The sequence below is a fragment of the Daphnia magna genome, linkage group LG2 (assembly GCF_020631705.1).
Source record: "Daphnia magna isolate NIES linkage group LG2, ASM2063170v1.1, whole genome shotgun sequence".
NCBI classification, from domain to species: Eukaryota; Metazoa; Arthropoda; class Branchiopoda; order Diplostraca; family Daphniidae; genus Daphnia; species Daphnia magna.
The window spans coordinates 6,077,202-6,099,355 of NC_059183.1; the positions used below are offsets into that span (position 1 = coordinate 6,077,202).

Consider the following 22,154-nt stretch of genomic DNA (forward strand, 5'->3'; position numbering starts at 1 on the left):
AGCAAAACATATACAATAGATATTTCAAAAATTGAAAACGTTCCTTTTTTTTTTTTTAACTATCTGCCTCGCACTTTCCGTGAGTTTCAACCAATTACTGCCTGTCGTTATACACTGGTTATATATACCTCGTTACACCAGCAGATGTCCGAACACAGATTTTCTGTTTCTTCGCTATATATATACGTCATGCTGTAATAGTTTTTTTTGTTGTTGTTTAAAGCGATATAGAAACAACGTTTGCGTCTACTGAATTCTCCGAAAAATTACGTTGATGAAATGCGCATGCGCTAAATTGGTATATTATTTAATAGTTTCCGATATACACATTCATTTCACTGCAAGATTTATTGAAAAAAAAGTGCTATATAACCTGTTTTCATTACACAGATTCAACAAAAAATTAATGATTGATAATGAATCGCATATAGAAGCGGCTGTATGAGGCGGACCACACGAGCTGGTGTTTTGACCCTTACAAAAAAAAAAAAAAAAAAATGAAAAAATCCAACTCGTATGATATGAGAACCTTTTGACCTTTTTGGCCTTTTGTTAAACGCTTCAACCCCCGAACGAAAGCGACGATGAGTTCTTGCGACAGTTGTGAGCAGCCATCAAACCGAACCACATCTTGTATTGCAAAGGCCGACGCTCACAGCAGCATCACATCTGCAGAAACTTGGTGCACGGCTCAATATAGCCTTTTCAGAGGCCCCCATTGAATGCTGTTCCCCTCTCTCTATACACGCAGTTCGGTATCGTACTCTTGTTCATCGGATACATCCCATTTTCTCATGCAGTCTGTGCTTTAGAGGTACTTGAACCGCGAGCGTAGCAGGCAACACACACGCCCCTCTCGCATCGTCTAATAACACGCTCTGTCAAAATTGTTGACACGTTCTAATTAGAGGTCACAGGGTCTTCTGATCTTTCCTCGACTGACTTTCCTTTTCTCTTCGTTTAATGTGCCAGCATACAAGCGAGAAATGGCAAGAAGGGGGGGAAGAAAGAGGACGCGACGATTGCAATGAGGAACTTTGGAAACATCAGGTGCAGTGCTCTTCCCTTTTTAGCCGGTGATTGTTCATGCAGTTCACATTGCAAACAAATCAGATTTGTTCTTTCTTCTTCGTATATTCGTATTCTGCCAAATCATAGGGTAACAGTAACTATTATTATTCTTTAAAAACTCCATTTTTGCATACCAGCGTGGTCGCTAATTTTGAGGCGCGTCTCGCCGTTACGAAATGGATCAATGAACTAGCCGGGCAATTTGAGAACGTAGCCGTGCAACAGCGACTCGTTGATGATGAGTCACTGCACGCATCACGCCAGCTTCGTATACATGCATGAGTATCGGATGAACTGATATAATGCAGCCAGAGGTTCGTGAAAAGCCGGTCGCCCATGTTGATGTTTGAAGCCAAAGGAAAATCATAAAATCATAACGACTGTGAATATTCCGAGAAAAACTATTAGACTATCCAACTGCAAACGGGTTATGAGCGCTGTCGTAACCTTATTGTGTAGGACTTTAGCGTTTGAAATGTTTTCCCGAACGCTCTTTCTTTCCCGGCAAAAGAATAATGCGCTACACCAGCAGTTTCATCCGTTTCAATTTACTTCCGATTGTAATGTACTCTCTGGCTTTTATACGTTTGCTTCTCCTATGTCTGTATATACCCTAACGTATTGCTCAACGTTTGTTTTGTTTTGTTTTATTTTAACAACGGGCCTCGTTCACTATTGACAGCAATCACATTATTTGTGATGCCATTAATTGAAATGCAGACGTCGTAAAACAAGGCGATCGAGATTGAACACAAAAAAAATGAACGATACACAGAGTTATACGAATTTACAGAGTTGCATGCGATATTTAATTGAATAGGAAATATCGGTTATGTCTCGTCATCATCGCTAGTGTCGAATGTGGGCTTGAATAGAGCAGTTGTTTCGAATGACGGCCACTGTCTCGACTGCGGTTCATCACGTTCCATTCGTTCACATTCCTTTTCAATAATGCAACGATTATTATTTGAATACTGAAAACATGGAAAAATGAACTTGAAAGACGAGAAAGGGTAAAGAGCTCATCGAGTTCACATGCTCGAATGTCGTTGTGGCTCCCTCAAACAGAACAGCGTCCCAATCCTCGATTGGAGGAAAAGCCGCTCCCGACGTTCCATGGACTGTCCTGTTACGTTCGTGGGTGGCATATCGCCGCCTTTTTTATGTTTCGATTGGCGCGTTCGGATAAATCCCGAGGTCGGCGGCGGGATGGACAGGCAGCTCGTGTGTCGTTGAGATGGCGATGCCAGCACGCGGGCGTATCATCATCGCTGCGCTTGATGGAAATCGCTGTCGAGTCAGCGACATCCCACACGACGTGCCCTCATCATCGCATCATCCATAGAAATTCGGGGACTATGTTCGCTGATGTTCTTCTAACGAGTGATGATCGTTCCATCTAATGATGATCGCGCAACATTCCAGTCATCGTCTGACAGCTGATGACAGCATGATTCAATGTTGGAAGTCTTCTCTTTTCTCTGTCTTAAATGCGCACTAATAATTTGGCCTGCAGCTCTTCTTCGTGTTGCGCCAACACGGCAAATATTAAACGAAAAGCCATTCATTAAAAGCCACAACGCATTTCCAAACAGACAGATCAAAAATCCAAATAATGATTGACGATTTGCCACGTTAACAAAAGACTACACACACTAGTCCAGTCAAATACATTCACTTCTATACGTATATATATACATAACGACATAATTACAGAGTCTGGCCATTTAGCTCCTGCTGTTTCATAAATATAAAGCGATATGCGGATGTGTAAACTTTTCATATAAGAATAGCGACCATATAGCCTCGTGCTCTGTGGTCGACGAGGATATAGAAGATCGAAGCCCCGCACAGTTGACGTCAGCATCCAGCAAACTCGTTACCGTTGGCAACCGGTGATTCTATAGAGCGGCACACTTTCACCGCAAACTATATGATCAGATTCGGCATGGAAGAGGAGCCCGGTGAAGATGATGTAGAAGAAGGCCAAAAGAAATCTAAAGGAAATGGCTTCTCTATTCAGTGCCCTAGCACGTTAATTATCAACAGCTTTATAAGTATATGTTACTATAGCCTTAACACACATGATTGCTGCTTCTGCCGTTTCCTCTACCCCTCTCTCGTCGTTCAACGTTCATCAGGTTTCCTATTGAAACAAGTCCACGCGGTTGGGCGATAGGAAAATAATCAACGCTTTGTCCTCTATTTGGCAAGACGCTTGCAGCATCCTAATGTTTTTTTATATGGCTGATAGACCGCAGCATTACATTAAAATAAAATTCACTTACAAACGACAAGGGGGAAAAAAATGAGAATTTAAGAGAGAGAGAGAGAGAGCTATATAAGAGTAAGTGCGCATTTCCTCCCCTCAGGACTCGCGGTTGCAGCGAACGACCCGTGAGGACCAAGCACGAACGTGCTGCCGCAAACAACGCCATCATTATCCCACGGCCTCGCGGTTATAGGCTACACCGCTATGCAACATATATAGCCATTGAGTATATATGCGCATGCCGCCAACTCTTGATTTTTCTTCTTCCTTCGTCTTCCTTTACACTCGCGTTTTTGCCGTGCTATATACTCGTCTTACTCCTTTTTCAACTCCTCCCCACGCCGTCAGAATTGACCAGGTGTCACTCTTTAGGATATGGGAAACCACCAGATATAGACGTATACACAAGTATATGTATTACACGTACAGCAGTGCGTTTTCTTATAGAGGGATCTAATATTTATATTTGCCTATTTAAATATTCTGTCCGCACCTTTTGCTTTCATTTGATATTATCAAGTAAAAATATAGAATTCGAAACTGGATATACATTTCCCATCAGCATCGTTCGTCATTAGAACCTCGGAACTGGTTAATGTTACACTTGGACCTGGCCTGTATTTCACGATCGTGAAGTGTATTCATTTAAACCTGCTCTCAATGGCTGCGTAATCGTAGATTCGAACTCGATGAAGATTCACGATAATGGATTTAATTATTGAGACCGTGAATGTCGTCTCCCATTCCGGTATTATGGTGATACATCTAAGAAAAAGATGGAAGTATTTAAGTCTGTTCTTTTACTTTAACGTACTATACATAAAAATGAAACTTTTGAGGTTCTGACGCATTTCCTTGACAGGGTATAGTTTTTTGAGGGCGTGATGAAATCATCAGTTCACTAGTCAGTGACACAGCCACCGGCCCACCACACAATCCCTTCAAAATAAAGAGCCTCACTTCAATACATACGATCCTTTTATTTCTCGACTGAAAAGAACGTACGATCGCCTGGAATATAATAATAATAATAATAAATTCCCCCCACCTCTCAATATATATAGACATTTCTATGTATTCCTTTTATATATACATACATGTATCAGTTTGCGGCAGCTTCTTGTTACTCATGCAATGGTTCAATGGTGGCGATGGCTTCTCTTTTGTTGTTTTGTTCAGTCCATTTTTTTTTTACCCACTCCATCTGCTACCGATACATATTTTTCAACCCCCTCTTTATGTTCTCGTATCATAATCACACACATATAGACCAGATATGATAATCCATGCAGCTGTATTACATATAGATGGTTTCCGTATATTTAGAGGTGGTACACACATATAGGCCTGCCCTCATAGATTGGGGCTAACGGGGGGCAATGAAGAAGTAGGGGATCATGAAAGGGTTGTGTGCTGCCTCACACTCAACCCTACCGACCCCTCTGTCGCAACGGATGATGATGCAATCCTATTGCGCGGCGCTTGATAGCCCACCCACTGCGGTTATAAGCGATTCTGCCACGCCAACCGTTAAATCTCTTCTTTCTTCATTCGAGATTGACTCTTTGAAAGCATTGGGAAAAGTCACGCCCTCCCTCGCAACTATAAATCTCACTTCTTTTTTTTTTTTTTTGTTCAATCATAATCATAATGATCGACTCTTTCGATGAAGTTGTTCCTGATTTTTCCCCGGCTGCTTTCTAAAATTGTAACAATAAGCTACTCGTATAAAGTCAAATGTTATATATACATAGAGAAAGAGTTGACCAAAACGAAATGGCGTAGAGTAACCGTTAAGCATTATTTAGAGGACACGTCGTTCCCGATGGTGTTAGACTACCATATTATTGATTGTTAGCGTTTGTCCATATAGCGGCGGAAAATTGTCAAAGTCAATCACATTTCCCTGCGGAAATGATGTCTTGAAAAATATGGAGAAAGACCGCCGCATATTAGAGAGAATATATGGGACCGTGACTCGTTTTTTAAACTTCCTGTTTCCAATAGGTTTTGGTATATAGTATAAGTTACTCTCTTTTTTGTTTTCTTCTTCTTCTTCTTCTTTTTACGTTTCGGCTGATTAACATAATTCCTGCTGCTGGCCGGTTGTTTCTTTGAGAAACTGACTCGTAATGATTTTGGCAATGACGCCAGTCGGGCCATTTGTCACTCATTTGTCACGGTCGCATGGCTCAGCCCACACCGTGTTTCCAACACGTATACGAGGTGCCCGACGCACATTTCCGGTCCAACCCTTTCTCTTTACGTCGCTCATTATGAATTCATTGGGAAACGCCGATTCGTCATGAAAAAGACATTGACCGTTTCCTGCCCGTTTTCATTGAAGAAAATGCCGTTTGACCACCTTGGCAAATTTCAAGACGCATTTTCGTTATCACACCGTACGTCATACTGCCCTAAATACATGCACGGTGGTTGACACTGTATCCGCAGGCTATCGAGTCCCACCCTACTTTATGATTATAATGAAACGAAATAATGATTTCAATACAGGGATTAATCTGATGGATAAGCACACATCAATGTGAACACCGTAAATGCGAGGCAATGAGATGCGCTATCTATAAGAACCGTTAGAGACCAGAGCTACTGGGATGGACCATCTTTTGGGTGTTGTTTGTTGGCTATCCGTGTCTGATGTAACCAATCCCGAAGATGGACCAATGGTGACTTTTCTTTTTATTTGACAACTCCCAGTGGTTTCCCAAGATGCGCGCGCATCCTCGTTCTCAGTTCGATAAGTATCTTGTCTGCACGATCCATCGCGCAGGTTCTACCGTCTTCATCCAAACGCATGTTCAATGGTGAGACTAGGATCATCTAAATGGATGTAATAATCCGTTGATATATATTCTATTAATGATTGAATTTTTATTTGACTGTGGTTTTAATAATGTAGTTCCCGAACGACTCTGTTTAAGTAAGCAATTCTTTATGTCACTGTACTTTACGCCAAACAGAAAAATCCCAAATGCATGACGTAGAAGTAAAAGTTGTTTTGAATGTTTCCGGCCTTTCATCCAAAGAACACACACATTTTTTGGTATATTTTTCTTGATATCTTAACTTGGAATTCTAAAAACTTTCATTTCGTGGAACACTCAACGATTGAGCAAAATGTGGGCATCTAAACGCGCAGTATTTTCACTTGTTTCAATTTCTACGCATTACAATACCACACCATCTAGCGGGACTCCCCAAGACTATCCTCGTTGCTATACGTCCTCTATGAGCCATTCTCTTTATCATTTCGCGTCCGAGTACGGTATGGCTACTGCATAGTGCATCTAATGCCTGCAGCTAATATAAACATATTATTAACCGCGGTCAGCCTCTGCTCTGTCAAGACGTGATTCAGGTAGAAACTAGGGGAAAGCTTACTGTAAACTTCAAAATATGAAAATTAAAATAAAGCAGTGAACATTGTGATAATACTTCACGGGATCAGTGGCCATTAGCCGTGCAAAAGGAAAACATTGTTTCCGTTGCCTTGGTGCTTAGTCGGAACCCTTTTTCAGCGAGCTGCGAGAAATCAAAGACGCATTGCTCCGGATGTAGCAAACACTATCCATGGTACTGAATAGTTGTTTGTTTCCCCATCGTGTTCGAGCTATATCAATTCTGTATAAAAATTCACCAAACACATTTGGTCCTAAATATCCAACTTGATTGTGCGGCAACATCACTTGCCTTGCATAGGTACCAATAATTTAGAAATTTACATTTCGAAGTACAGATTTTCTTAAAATCTAAGCTGTCCTTGTTTGGTAGCTATTTAATCATTCGTATAAAACCATGTTTAGTTTGTTTTTACCCTCTCTGTGGCCACTGTGTTAAAGAAAAGGAAAAATGGCAACACTTATGTGTCTTTAGGGATAAACCACCCGTCCTTAGTTGGCAGCATTTTTTTACGACATTAGTCTTTTCCTCTTTGCTCGTTCACTTATCACGCTTCCTCATCATCAGGAACATCATGTCTCCGGTAAGAACTTTTCAAAAGTTATCTAATTAGGTGATAATTAAGTCATATGCATTTTATGTAATTACGTGTTTAATCACAGACTAGAAAAGCAGCTATCATAGGTAGTTTACAGTTTTTCGTTTGTGGGTATCAAATAACTATCGTACCAACCACGTTGTCGCTTAAAGGAGGAAGCATTTCTTCTTGTCTGATCAGAAATCCTTTTGAAATATACGAGGGATAACTGATTGATTTCACAAATGAATTAACTGGAGTTCATTATTAGTTTAAATTGTTCTTTATAAGAATAAAATAAAATTTCAGTTTTTGTAATAGGCAAAGAAAGCTCCAGCATCTGCTGAACCCAAGAAAGCAACCCCAAGGCTGCTCCAGCTGCCGCACTGGCTGCTGCTGCTGCCAAGCCAGCTGAGAAGGCCCCTGTAAAGCTCCTGCTGCGGGAACTGCTAAAGCCCCCTGCCCCAGCTCCAGTATGTGAAGGCCTCAACTCCAGTTGCTGCCAAAGCTGCACCTGTAGCCGCTGCTGCTACTAAAGGAACCCCAAAGGTGGCTGCAGCACCAGCTAAGGCTTCTCCAGCTCCAGCTAAGGCTGCTGCTACCCCAACTAATAAAGCTGCTGCAGCTACAGTTAAGGCTGCGGCAACTACTAAGGCTGCCCCTGCTGCTTCTCCCGCAACAACAAAAGCTGGAGCCAAACCAGTGGCTAGCCCTGCTGCTGCAACAACCAAGAAAGGTGCTGCACCTGCTGATGCAGCCAAGAAAGAGGTTGCTTCCTCTGCAAAGAAGGGTGCTGCTGACAAAAAGGCTGCTCCAGCTGCAGTTCCTGCTGCATCCCCAGCCAAGCGAAGGCTGATGCCCCTGCTGAAAAGAAAGCTCCTGTTGCTGAGAAGAAAGCAGCCGTTGAGAAAAAGCCTGCTGTAGTTGCTGCTCCTAAGAAGCCTGAAGCTGCAGCCAAGAAACCAGAGGCTGCTGCTGCTGCTAAGAACCAGAAGCTGCAGTCAAGAAACCTAGTGAGAAAAAGTTGCTCCATTGAAGGCAGCTGTCAAGGCAAAGAAAGAGACCCCAAAGAAACTTGAGGGTGTCAAGATTAAAGGAAAGGGTTACAAGGGCAAGAAACTTAACCTCAAGTTCACCATTGACTGCACTCACCCTGTTGAAGATGGAATTATGAATGCAGCTGATTTTGTAAGTATTTTTTCCTTCTTCTTCTTGGACTTGTGTTCCAAGATACTAATGATGTCCAGGTTAGGGTCATCTTCCCTAACAGGTTTGACTCGTGATTCCTTAATTGGTATCAATTAGGGTCATCTTCCCCTAGAAGAGTCAGTGAAAACCAAGATCTTTGATTTTATTTCAGGAAACATACTTGAAGCAGCACATCAAGCTGAATAAGAAAGTTGGCAATTTGGGAACACACATCCAAACTGAGCTGGCAAAGAGCAAAATCATTGTTTCTTCAGATGTTCCCTTCTCCAAGAGGTATTATTATTTCCTAGAAGTACATTTCTTCGTCTATGATGACCTATCCGGAAAAATAACGAACTAGAGTCTCTGACTACTGATGTGTGGATTACTCTGAAGTTCAAAATAATTCTGGATAGAGATCATGTGTTCCTTGTGTTAAATTATTTTTTTTTGCTAGGTATTTGAAGTACCTGACGAAACGTTACTTGAAGAAGAACAATCTTCGCGATTGGCTGCGAGTTGTTGCCAACGGAAAGACCTCTTATGAACTCAGATACTTCAATGTAAGTAACAATACTGTTTTTAATGTTCGCTTCATTACTAATTATGAACCTTTTAGATCAACAATGAGGAAGAGGATGATGATGATGACAAGGAATAAGTTCGTCTCTCCGTTGTTTCGTTTTTGCTGTAAAGTAATAAACGATGACCATTATATTTGTACAATTGTTACTGCATTAAACTTGACACCATTCCTTGACGCATACTTTCAGGGTTATTTTTACATTTAAAAATTTTCAGTATTAAGATTATTCGTATGAAACTTAAGTAGGGTGTGTTCTAGGGAGTTATAATTTTGCATTAAGAAGATTCTAGGCTATGAAGGAACTTGGTCTAAGCATTTGCTAGTGAGATGTCGGATCCATTCATGTGGTTTTATGTTTCGATTTGTCCAATAATTCGTATCATACATGAAGGCTGGAAAGACAGTGAAAGTGAAGTAAATGCATTCTGCGTCAAAGCAATCGATCTTCAATATAACTTATCAAATTGAGGCAAGTAAAATGTAGTTAAGTGAAACTAAGCTAATTTTCTAGATCTCGAGTAATAATATGTAAATATTTATCTAAACTCATAATCGAAAGCCAAACAAGTAATGGAATGTCATGTATATTTCTCAATTTACCAAAATTTCATCACTTGAATCATAACAAAGGTCTTTATCGACGATTCAAATCTAAATCTTCCATGAAGGAAGTTAAGTTCAGCCGAATCTTTTTACTGCCTTGACTTACGCATTGAAGAAGATTCATCATCTGCCTAGGAGTATATTCCTTCAACAAAGGCAAAAAGAAAATTATTAGCTGCTGATGACGCGAAATACTTAAATTAATGACAACGGTATTAATGCTAAATTTGATTGAGTTACCGTTTGTTCTTGAATCCATTTTTCCAAAGAATTTTCAGGTAAATAATATGCCTTTATGTATGTTTCGACAATGGATGGGTCAGGAAGAGGTCTTAGACGTGTCAAGCTTTCCACTTTGACTTGAAAATGCCTGAAGTCTAACTGCATTAGTGCACGACCTTCGTTCGTGCATTTTCTTACAGCGGAAAATCTAAAGAATTTCAAATCGGATACGGTCTTACATAAAGGTACGTAAAATAAGGCCGAATACCCGTCAAGTAGTGTATGGTAACAGGCACGAAGAATTTGATCCCATAAAATGTTGTAAATTTCAGGAGGCAGAATCTGAGGGTAACAGACACGAAGGACACTCGAGTCGTAGTCACTGAGAACCTGCGAAAGAAATAAGAATTACATCATAGATGGAACCATGGAAGAGAACCGACGGAAAGAGAATGCTAGGATTACGGACTTATCACCATTACGATACCTACGCAATTGCCCGATAGAGTAACGCCCATCCGCTAACACGGGACATCAATAAAAACTGGAGGGGAGACCGGAAGCGGAAAGAGTAAAACTGAAAGAGGGACAATAATCGCCAGAATGACAAAATAAGCTTTTCCCCTTCCCTACCTACGGAACATGGTGCAACGATATTTCTGGGCGCATTCAATTGAACGCCAGCAGCTCCTGCAACTGGATCGCATAACTTATCCGTTAACATGGGACCTACTTTGCGCGTAACTGCTTTCTTAACGCTATTCTTGTGCAGCGCTACACTGGAATGGAACGCTCATTCACTTTTACAACCTGGAACTTGTCCTCAGTCAAAGTTAATGCCATTCCTAGACATTCACCAGGTATGGTTAAGTGTACGACAGGTTGGAAACAATATTATACTCGATTAATCACTCGAAATTTGTCTTCAACAAGATAACAGGAAGATGGATAATACAACAACTTCCTTGGCCGTTTCCGCAGTGTTGTCGACAACCAACTTTAAATTTCGAGGAAGAAATTGTTGATCCGAAAAAAGCCAGCAACGAAACGCAGCCTATTTGGATTAGAATGACGGTAGATTTTCCAAGTTGTAAGAACGAACAAGAGACGTGGCAGCAGCCACTAAGTTGGCGTCTTTTACAAAATCGTATTAATGAAGGCATCTTTCTTGTTAAACTACCCTGGCCCCTAGGTATGAAATTAATACGCAACATGATTTGCTTGCTTGAGACTAATTTTTGTCAATCCGTCAGATGTTGTTGGTGTGGCTACGCTGAATTTCGTTTCGACCGACTATAAAAAATTTGCAATCGCATATGTCTGCCATAATCTTCTTCTTGAACATATTACGATTCCTTTCATTATGGTCGGATGCAGACTGAGCTAGACTTCTCCTATTGGCAACGTATGAAATGGGCTTTGATAAAACAAGTAGGTATATATTGTATGTCGAAGCTGCAGATAATCTAAACGAAGCTAAACTATTTACCGTAGGGCGTCTTATCTGCATGGGCCCTTACGGAGACAAAGGGTCAATGTAACGAAGTATTTGATTATAGCGCTGAAGATCTATTTTACGAAAACCACTCTAACAGTTCGGAGAACTACCCTGTCAATGATTCGACCGAATCAAGTCCAGCTGTTACATCGCCAATTATTGATGGGCTGATTTTAAAGAAAGTTCAGTACAGTGGAGATGAAAAAACTACAGAAATAGCCGTCATGGATCCCGATGCCGAGTGGATAACGACAGAAAATTTTCAGGTACTTGCAGAGGGGACCCTCACATAATACTTAAATTGGAAATTTTCCCCCTAAAAAACTATTTTGGAACCAGAAACCAGACTATCCGCCTCTAAACAGCGGACTTTGGCCAGCCGTTTTAATTGAAAATCAGCCTGAGTCGGACCAAGTAATAGGAATCCCAATTATATTCCAGCTGCTGAAGTCGCGCCACTGATTGCGCCTTCACCGGCCACGTCGACTCGGAATTAAGAAAAGCCAACCCCGACTGGGAAAGAAGAGTTGATTGAGATCATCTTACCTGTAAAATATGGTCCACGTAAGAACTGTGTTGGCTCATTACTTCTTTGACTTCCCACTGGACACGGCTCATCATGTTTGTTACATGTTCTGAATCAAGATATCTATGGGCAACAAAACTGAAGATCGGGGTACGTAGATCATGAGCCACTGATGTAATCTGCAAGAGATAAGGAATAAATATGAGCGGAAACAGCAAGATAAAAAAAAGGGAAATAAAAAATGAAACAAACTTGTGAAAAGAATTGCTGGAGGAGAGATTCTTTCGACGATGGGATCAAATCCAATAAATTCGGCCGCAGCAGCTCTAACTGACGCGCAAGGAAAACAACTGACTCGGCTGCTACTAAACGAAGTTTTAGCCCGAAAAAATGATTAGGGTGATCCGTTTGTGAAGAAAGGCAGACTTTTGGGCATGACACTTTATCACTGAGAGACGGCGAGAATGCTACAGCATCTTCGAGGGAGCCAGCGCTTCCCGGAGCGGCAGTTGAAATTAAAGTCTCCTCGATTTTCAAGAGAACGGCGCGAAGCTTTGGAGAAGTTGCATCCTGTGGCGACGCAGCTCCAAACAGTTTATAAACTGCATACAAATAGTAATCAAACAATTGGTTCAGGCAAATCAGCACATCGAACGCGATTGTTTTTAATAAATGCATAAAATGTATGTATCGTCCAAATAGGCGCAGAACAGATAAAGTTGTGTTCGCCAGGATTGGTGTTGGAGATCCACAACCTATTTTACGCTCATCGTTACAATCGCAAGTACTTTCTGATATTTCCGATGGACTAACGATAGCGTCTTCAGCTGAAGAAATTGCACGTGACAAGAAGGGTGAAAGAACTGAACCCAAGGCATAAAAGTTCGCATCAGAAGGCTTTTCGACATTACAGGTTAAAGATTTATCTTTCTGATTGAGAAACCGGAATTCGATCAACTGAAACACGTTGAAGTCCGATCGCACTGGGCATTGCTCCCACGATTCATTTTCTAAGAATACGTGAAGTTCATCCAATTTTCCACGATGAAAGCCCCGGAAGTAGTTTATGCTTTGTTGGCGAACGCTCTCCTGAGAACGTCGGAGTTACTTTGGCAAAACTGCTTTCCCATTTCAACTAGGGTTTCTACAATGTCTAGCATATCGAGCAATTCATCAGTGCTGAGATGCCATACGTCAAAAGAAGAGAGCAAAGTCCGAATCTTCATTTGAACATCTTGCCATAGGCGTGTTCTTCCATGCTGAAATTTTTGTTCGAACGAAACTGAGGACATTATGTCAGCAGCATCCACTGTTGGCCGATCGGTATGCCACTGATGGATTTGATTGTAGTTAAGTGTAATTTTCCACAAAGTGGTGCTCAGCTCGGATAGGCATGCCACGTAAAAGCTTCGAAGCAATAAATTTGCAAAGTTCATGGAACTGAAATTTATGGAAGTCTGTGGCAACTTCCACATCTGGGTTTGCTGACGATCGATTGGAGCACGAAAGTTCTGCATACTTTTGTAATAGCAACAACGTTTGCTGTTGAAGTCCTGACGCGAAATGAAGGTTTAGTTGGTCTATTGCTGCTGATTGTTTTCCAAGTAATGTGAATGCCTGCTGCAACTTTCCATATTGATCTGAATCAAATTCTTTACAAGATTTTGATAGACCAACATCAAGTTGCTCTTCTGCAAGCTCCATAGTATCTTGCAGTCTTGAGCTCAACTGAGCAACACAATGGAAGTGTCTGTATGTAGTTGCAACATGTTGACCTTCAACTATAAGCTGTATGGCTGCTGCATAATTTTGTTCTCCAAGGAGTTCTTGAACCCTTTCGTTCATCTTCCCCAATGTTTGAATAGTTTTCAAAGATTTTGTTATCTTTCTCAGATGATGCTGACGTCTATAGTGGGCTAATAGTCCCAGGCTTGCAGCAGTCAAATTGCTTCTTGCTTGGCTAAAAAAAAAAAAAAATGAAATGAAGGATGAATCATCAACAATGCACATTTACTGAAAAGCCAAAAATAAGGTACTTGATATGGTTTCGTCCACTAGTGCATATTTCTAATGCCTGAAAAAAAATGCCAACACATATGATTTCAGAAAATATACCAATTATTCATTATAACTTACTGAATCAAGATTTTCCTGCAACTCAAGGACTTTACAAAGTTCAGAGGCACAACAGGTTTGCTTTTGATAAATCATAGTATACAATTTATTTGTAACACAACCCAGCTGAATCCCCAAGAGTTGTCTTTGGTGCCTGATGTAATTCAAATCAATGACAGAAGGAAATTTATTTAATTGATATATCGTCCCCATTGCAGTTTTCACAACAAATCCTGCTTCTATTGTGTCAAAAACTTCCTGCTGAGAATCAGGATCTGAATAAGTATCTTGGAAGCGCACGTAAAGAATCTCGGTCAAAACTTTAATTTCTGCCAGCGATAGTCCAAGTTGTTCTTCAGCAGGCGATGAAACGGACGAAGGTAAATCTCCCACTTCTTTGACAAAGTCAACAAATCTATAACTTTCTGACGCAGATCCATTGATTGATTGCCTTTGAAACCTAAACCAGGAAAAACCTTTGGGACTTTCAGGGAAGAAAAATCGAATAAAAAACCCACTGTTATGCACGAATTTAAATTTGCTTTATTTTATTAGGTGTCACTGGCCATGGCGGGGATTTTAATTTGCTTACATGCTTAATAAAAAATAACATCGACAACGGACCAGAGTAAAATGCGGACACGGATTGCGTAAAGTGCAAGCTTTCAAGTGCGGACTGGCTGTCTGTATTTCAACTTGGTTCCGCGAGACGGTCTCGAAGGGTCGAGACCGTCACTGCTACATTCCAGAGGGACTATTTCGGCCCTCTGATTGGCTCTCTCCACCCTTACATCCCTTCTATGTCTTTCTGCTTTCCCGCTCCCACATTTTCCTGATGTACCACAGTGTGGTTTTCCGTGGGGCTGCCGCTTTGATTTGTTTGTTTCTTTCGTGTATTTTTATTATTTACATTTATTGTTTGTTCTTTATTAAGTTTTACAAATACAATATTTTTACTTACATTAATTTTTTCATTTTATATAATAGATTGAATTAATTACCGGTGTGTTTTCTTAAATTAGTGCAAATTGTCATCCATGGCCCTTGGGTTGGCGATTCCAAACCCGATCTTGTAATGATCGGGGAAACTATAAGTCCAAAACTTAAAAAACTTATAGGAATGGATATAACTGGATAAGATTGTCAATTTCTGCAAAAATATTGCTTAAAAACTACTTATTGGAAGAGTAACCCGATTTGGCATTTTTTCCGGTAGGTCAGTTGTGGTTTAGCGGGTATCCGGTAATCCCCACCCCCAATAATACTTAATATTTAAATAATTTTGCCTGGAAAACTATAAGACCAAAATTAATAAATTTTAAAGAAATGGATAGCTCTTAAGTAATAAGTAATAATTTTCATTGTTTTTGAAACTTTTTAGTGTATGAATATTTTTTCATAAATTATAGAGAAATAGATAGCCCATATCATAAGAGCTATCCATTTATGTAAAATTTATTAATTCTGGTCCTTTAGTTTCCCCGAAAAAAATTATTTAAATTTCACGTATTACTGGGAGATGAGGGGTTAACTTGACCCGCTAAACTGCACCGACCTACCTGAAAAATGCCGAAGCGGTTTACTTCTCAATAAGGAATTTTATAGCAATATTTTTACAGAAATGGATAGATCTTATCAAGATATATCCATTCCTATAATTGTTAAAGCTTTTGACTTATAGTTTTCCCGATTGTCCCAAAATCGGGTGTTGAAACCGTTTTTCTCCAGCCCGCACCAACCCAGTTGCCCCTGAGAGATCATTCACAATAATTTGATGGAAACACACCGATGTTTAATAGACAAGTGATTGACGCGTACCCCTCCTATTTGTGAACGCACTCTTGCGGATTTCTTCGCCATGTTTGTTACGAGTCCGTTTTTCCTCCTGAGGAATCCTTATAGACCAGTTTCGGATGCTGTGTTGCAACATTAAAAAAATCCAGGGGGGTTTCTGATTGCAGGGGGAGATAGGAAAAAGGGGTTTTTGATTTATTTAACCTGGTAATACTTTTCCAATTCAGGAAATGTTCTAGAATACTACATTTTAAGACATTCTGCGTCTTCTCCAGTCTTTATAAATAGTTAATCATCCCTAGTTTATCCATTATCCCCATATCCACATTTGAATCACCCATGTTTACATATTTTCTTGACACTAGAAACGCAAAAAATACTAAACAGCATCCCCTAGCCTTTTACTTGAATTAATTTTCATGGATAAACTAGGGATGATTAATTTTATAAAGACTGGAGAAGACGCAGAATGTTCTTAAAGTGTAGTATTCTAGAACATTTCTTGAATTGGAAAAAGTATTACTACCTAGCCTTTTACTTGAATTAATTTTCATGGATAAACTAGGGATGATTATTTATAAAGACTCGGGTATTGTTTACAATTTTCATGAATATTGCAATTGAAAATATATTTCGAATCATCGGTAATGTGTATTCTTCATGAAATTTTGATCTACCTTATTATAACGTTATTACGATTATTTGGTATAATCTTGGACTGTGGTTGCATACGCCTTTGCGTAGTTCAAATCCGAGAATGTAAATTTTAATTTTTGCTTTCTGAATTTTGTTTTGGTTTTCCGTATCGGAATTATCGACAAACCGAAAATCATGTCTTTTTAGTTTGTAAAATTAATTTTAGTAAAAATGGCATATCGGTTTGTAAGCGGAGAGTGGAATTGTGGTCCGGGGTCAATTCTTGAAGAGAATACTAATACTACTAAATATATACTAATTCTAAATAAAAGCAATGGAAACATCCATTAATAAATTTTCAGAATGTCATAATTAAATAATGTTTGGAAGTTTCGAAAATAAATTTTTAAATTGAAACAGAGCTGTTTATTAATATTATGTGTTGTTTTGCAAAAGCATACAGACATTCTGGAGTCATTTGTTAGATCTGTGACTGAAACATGCACATTTAGGTTCAAATCTGAAGATGGATTTTATTTTGATTTTCTTTGTTTTCAATATTTTCTCCGTTTGCTCCTCGTATCGATACGTATCGATATATTGAACTTCATCTCCGTCCCTACTTCCCACTTCTTGAACATGTAGTGGTGGTACAGTGGTGGTGTGGTACCGGATAGTAACCCGGGAGCCGATGGTTCAAGTCCCAAGATTTTCGAGGAAATGGACATGTAATATTTCTGCTAGGTTGTTTTGTTTAAAATATCTATACTGGAGGATGAAGAGGAGGATTCATCATAAATCGGCAATATAAGTATATATATTATACTATATATTGCCGCTTATCGAGTTTTTATTTCCACCGCCAGATTTGCTGCTGATCCGATATTCAGATACCGGAATCGGATCGTATGGATATCGAATATCTAAAATTATAGATACACGCTGTATCGGTATCGGTATCCCCAACACTAGCGGAGACCAAGTTGAGATGACGAACCCAAACGAAGTCTAGAACATAGATTCTAAATATTAGCACGATGTGGAGAAAAAAGAGACTGTTATTTTTAAGAAGTTGCATTACTTTTGTATTCTTTGTGGGAAACAGAAGAGTACTAAGTAATTTCCTGTCGAAGGAGAGTTTTTACTTCCTTCGAGATGTAGCCTGTAGGTGCTTGTACTCGATGAGTAATGGGGGCTGCATTGGCTTTCATAAACGAAACGACCGGAAACTGAGTGGAAGATTGCGAACGAATTAAGGTTACCTTGCATGGCCAGTTTGAAAAATTAGGTAAGGGTTAAAAATGTTGGCTCGAGGAAAAAGGTTGCTGAGTGGCAAAAAAACGCGCTCTCATTTTGTAATGCCCTTTTACTCAAATATTCAGTCAGGGTCGGAGTGAAGGGACACGTTGGCAAGTCATAATGGCTGTGGAAATATGTTTTCGTTTGAATATTCCATTTTCTACATGTTCACAATTCTAGAGTGTCAGTGACAGGTAATGTTTAATATTACATCCTCCAACCATCATAGATTTTAATATCTTTTATAATTTTGTTTTCATTTGTTTTATTATGCCATTGCCCTAAAGGCAGAAGATGGCAGCCATTTTCGATTGAATCTCCAGAGGACATGTTAAGAGATGCCAGCCTCATCATCGTCGTGATGTTTCGTCATCAATACTTTGGTGTTGGTCTCTTTTTAAAATCTAGGGCTTTTTTGTTGAACGTGATTGTCGTCTAAGAGAAATGAAACGACACTGCCTTTTTACTGTCTAATTTTACTTGCTTATTCACGATGAAATGTCCTTCAGACTTGAAGCAACCCATAAATCTTAGAAGATGATATTGCGGGAGACTGTAGAATGCGTAGGATTGGGAGCCCAAAGAGATGGATATCGCATTGATTATTTCTGCCCAACGTTATGTTTTGAAGCCGACGCTAACTGTAATCCCTGTACGCAGAGCTTTTTGCATGTTCAGACTGTTAAGTAAGAAATCCTTTCTCGTTATCCACATACCAATGAGACCAGTACGAAATAGGCCTACCCGTGAGTGGATTTTCCTTTTGAAACTTTTTTAATGTTTTTTCGCCTTTCTTTCATTTTTCTTTTACTGGATAACATCAGTGTCTTTTAAATTAAAGGCTTCCGGTTTTTAATGGCGGATATGTGGATCTCGAGCACGATGCAGAATTGCTCTTGGAAACCGCTTTGTAAAGTAATTGCCCTTGTTGAATTGAGTTTGCTAAGACAATCAGTTTCTAGTAAAATGGATGTAGAATTCTGCAAAGACCAGAATTTTTTTCTTCTTCTTCCGTCATTGTTTCTTGTTCGCGGATTGGTTTCAGGGTTTTCTGGGCTATAATTCACTAAACAAGTTGTTCTGCCCAATATCAGAGTTTATCGCCCGAAACTTCCTTTTCATTACGTTTGTTATTTTTTTCTGAAATTCAGTTGCTCACAGTTATCTGTAGAAGCCCATCTGCGACGAAACTTCACTTCAAAGCTGCTTATCAGCTATTTTCTTTTCTTCAATGCTTGAGATTAGCAAATATCCATATATTGACATGCCAACGAATGCCGACACTCTACCAACGGCCGTAGCGTGACTGAGAATGAGGATTATGTAGAGAAGGCAGGTTTTCTTCAGTAAAATTCTACAGACGTCTGTTCTCTTGACGTCTTTTTTGGTGGTGTTTTCACATTCCAAAAGAAATGAAAGCAATTCCATAAAAGGTAGATACTTTTGACAAGGACGCTCTATTTTTACCCAAGGTCAAAACGATTGTGTATCTTTTCATTTATTGTTGTTTCTTTGAATCCTTTTATTTTAAATATTTTGGCGTAAAGTAAAGGTATAAATTGCGTTTCATTTTCATATCCTGAACAACCGAACTATGCCAAAGAGCCGTCAGTCACGGTTTGACTTATTAAGGATAATATTGTTATTTCAATTGGTATGAAATTCTTTTCTTATAGCGTCACCATGTGCTATTTCGTTTTGGATGGAAACCAGTCAGACTGGTTTGTTGCTAAGAATCGTTATGAGGATCTCGTTTATTTATTTTCGTACCACAGCATCCAATGTTGATGAATAATCTAACGCCGCCTTATGCACACCAATTCAGAGTTTATATACAATGTTTTTTTGATTTGCTCCGAGCTTCATGTCTTCTGGCAACGTCGGCAGTTATTTGCCTTTTGTGCCCAGATATAAGATATATCCTTCCACATGAAAGTACCACTGCGTGCGATCGTGAAGATAAGTGATGATCGTAACTTAGAAATGATATTTGTTGATATTGTTTTGGGATAGCCTGAATATTGACTCCATAGCTCGCTGTTTTCTCGTCTCAGCCCAGCAGACAGGAGAGGGAAAAGAAAGAACTAATTGAGCAGACGGAAGGTGTTATGGCTGGTTTCGTATTACTTCTTTTCTTGTATAGTCCGTCCTAATTGTATAAATAGATGTAGCCTTTGTACTTTCATCCTTTCTATTTATTAATCGTGAGCTGAGGAAGATGCATCGCGCAGCTGCGTACTCCTATATCACAGCATGTGGTTAGAGTTACTGCGAACTGATCCGCTTCGCTGCCGTTGTTCTGTGGGCTATCCTGATCTCCTGCGGAGGGAGTGAACCTGGTCGTTCGTGTTGGTGGTTTTTTTCTCTCCATTATGCTACCGTGCTTCTGCGAGAAAGTCGAACATAATGTTGTCAAATTAAAATACTGGCTGATTTCAATACTTTACACAGCCTGATTGTAGAATAGCTTTTCGTTATCTTTCTATTGTGTAAACTCGCGTTTGTTTGATTGTCCTTTTTTCTGCGCCATCAGATTTATGCGTTTGAACTCGTCGAAAGTATTGAATCGAATTCATCAGCTTAGTGGCTTCGCCGAGAGATCTCCTTTTATTGGCAAGACCTGTAATTTTCATTCTGCATTGTCGCCTTATCACGTCTGGTGAAGGGAAAGGTGACCATGTGAATGTCAATGGAAATGCTGAATGAATCAGACCGACCTTCCAACTACGTGCAGACTAAGTCTTCCTTGTCCGCTTTATCTTCTGGTTTATTTCTGTACACATCGGATGTACATGCGCACTGACGACTGGTCTCGAAACTCTTTTCGTGTAAGTATCGTGTGGATAAAAATTTGTTTCAATTTCGACTCAACGACATTGAGGGATACTCTTCGACGGGAGAAGAGAGAAATCCACAACATAACGCTTGAGTTGGAAAGGAACAGTACTTGCTTACCTGCTTCTAAATTGGCTTTTAGTCTTGAAAAGAAGGTAAGCCGAATACTTGCAATGTGGGTTGTGCAATGTCCACTTGATAAACTATACTTTTAATTACCATCAATTTTGTTTCATTAATAAATTTGATTAACATATTTGAGCGCCACTTGACATTCCTGACTAATTAGTAATATACTAATATAAATTAGAAAGCGTTACTCCTGACATCAGAGATTTAAAACTCCGGCAAAGTAACGTTGAAATCTCTCATTTGCAATGCGTATCTTAGCTTGTTTCCTCATTTTTCACTACCCTTTTTTTTTTCATTTTGAATTAAGTTCTGATCTAGATTTATGCCTCACTTTGTTCCGTTCAGTTTGTCTCTTGTGTTTGCATAATTTGATTAGCGGAGCTAGAAATTTCCTACTGTCATCATTTCGCTAGGGATGGAAGCGTAGAATCCGGGAAGTGGATGATATACAGAAAGTTTTGTTAACTTTTCTTTTAATACACTGGCATAAACTAGTACTACTACTACAGTGAGGGGGTAGCTCTGGTGATAAGATTGAGGAGACAAGAGAGAGGACTAATGAGTAAGATCAAGAGACAGGTTTTGAGCGGTGTGGCTTGGGTTCATTATTCACGACTCAGTTTTCAATCCCATGCAGCAACCAGTAGTAGTCGAAAGCTTTGATGGATGTAACTAATAAGAGTCACGCTTCATAGCGTCAAAGAGCGGAGGGACTCGTCGCGTTACGAAAGTCAGGAGGCGACTTCGTGGGTTTTAGCTGTCTTCATTTATTGCAGCGGAACGGCACTCCTAATGTGTTTGTTATGAGGAAATGGTCATGTAAAGGAACTTGATAATTGCATTGCGCCATCGATTGTTAAAGAGTTTTAGTTAGACTGATCTGACCAACTATTTTTGTTTTTCTGTTTCCCCTTACACACCATATTTGATGAGAAGGTTCCAAGTTTCCAAGATTTCGTCTGTTGCAAACATTGTGTTGCAGTCTGTTTGATTTGCATATGCATAGAAGCGAATTTCACAGATGCAGCCAAAGATGTAACGAATAAAGTACATTTCAGGGATGTTTAATAATCAATTAGTGTTGATCACCAAATGAAATCTACCTCTCTTTTCATTAGTCTACGCCCCGTCACGATTCAGCATTTTTTTTAAGGATCGTGGCGTCGTATTCTTGATGATCCTCGGCTTATTGTTCGAGTAATTTTCTATATGGTGTTGAATTGTTGTCTAGTACCCATGTTTATGCTGCATCTCTTTGTTCGATTAACAGGATTCGCTTTTCCATGCAAATCATTGGCTTCCGCCCTAATGTTGTTTGTTACTTACCATCATCAAAGAAGAGTGCCAAGGGATGATGACATCTGTCCGAATGAGTGCCAC

At 39.7% G+C, this 22,154-nt stretch overlaps 2 protein-coding genes, 2 long non-coding RNA genes and 1 pseudogene across 4 annotated transcripts; 4 read left to right on the forward strand and 1 right to left on the reverse strand.

Moving 5' to 3' along the window:
- Positions 1-7,209: 7,209 nt before the first annotated feature.
- On the forward strand, positions 7,210-7,747 carry LOC123469749. Its single transcript, XR_006643093.1, has 2 exons — positions 7,210-7,346; positions 7,662-7,747. It is a non-coding gene; the product is annotated as an uncharacterized LOC123469749 (long non-coding RNA).
- A 393-nt stretch (positions 7,748-8,140) lies between these two features.
- LOC123469844 (60S ribosomal protein L22-like) lies at positions 8,141-9,243 on the forward strand (the record flags this gene model as incomplete). The annotated part of the gene is given in 5 exon segments (XM_045169191.1): positions 8,141-8,353; positions 8,355-8,528; positions 8,701-8,822; positions 8,986-9,091; positions 9,148-9,243. Coding segments are annotated over 5 exon segments (657 nt in total), but the record flags the coding sequence as incomplete, so codon positions are not given.
- Positions 9,244-9,682: 439 nt separating this feature from the next.
- Positions 9,683-14,518, reverse strand: LOC123469687 (annotated as a pseudogene).
- Positions 10,043-10,302, forward strand: LOC123469690. Its single transcript, XR_006642986.1, has 2 exons — positions 10,043-10,184; positions 10,272-10,302. It is a non-coding gene; the product is annotated as an uncharacterized LOC123469690 (long non-coding RNA).
- On the forward strand, positions 11,314-12,181 carry LOC123469689. The gene is made up of 3 exons (XM_045168871.1): positions 11,314-11,370; positions 11,434-11,703; positions 11,777-12,181. The coding sequence occupies exons 1-3, from the start codon at positions 11,347-11,349 to the stop codon at positions 11,897-11,899; spliced, it is 417 nt and encodes a 138-aa protein (XP_045024806.1). The 5' UTR covers positions 11,314-11,346; the 3' UTR covers positions 11,900-12,181.
- Positions 14,519-22,154: the final 7,636 nt, after the last annotated feature.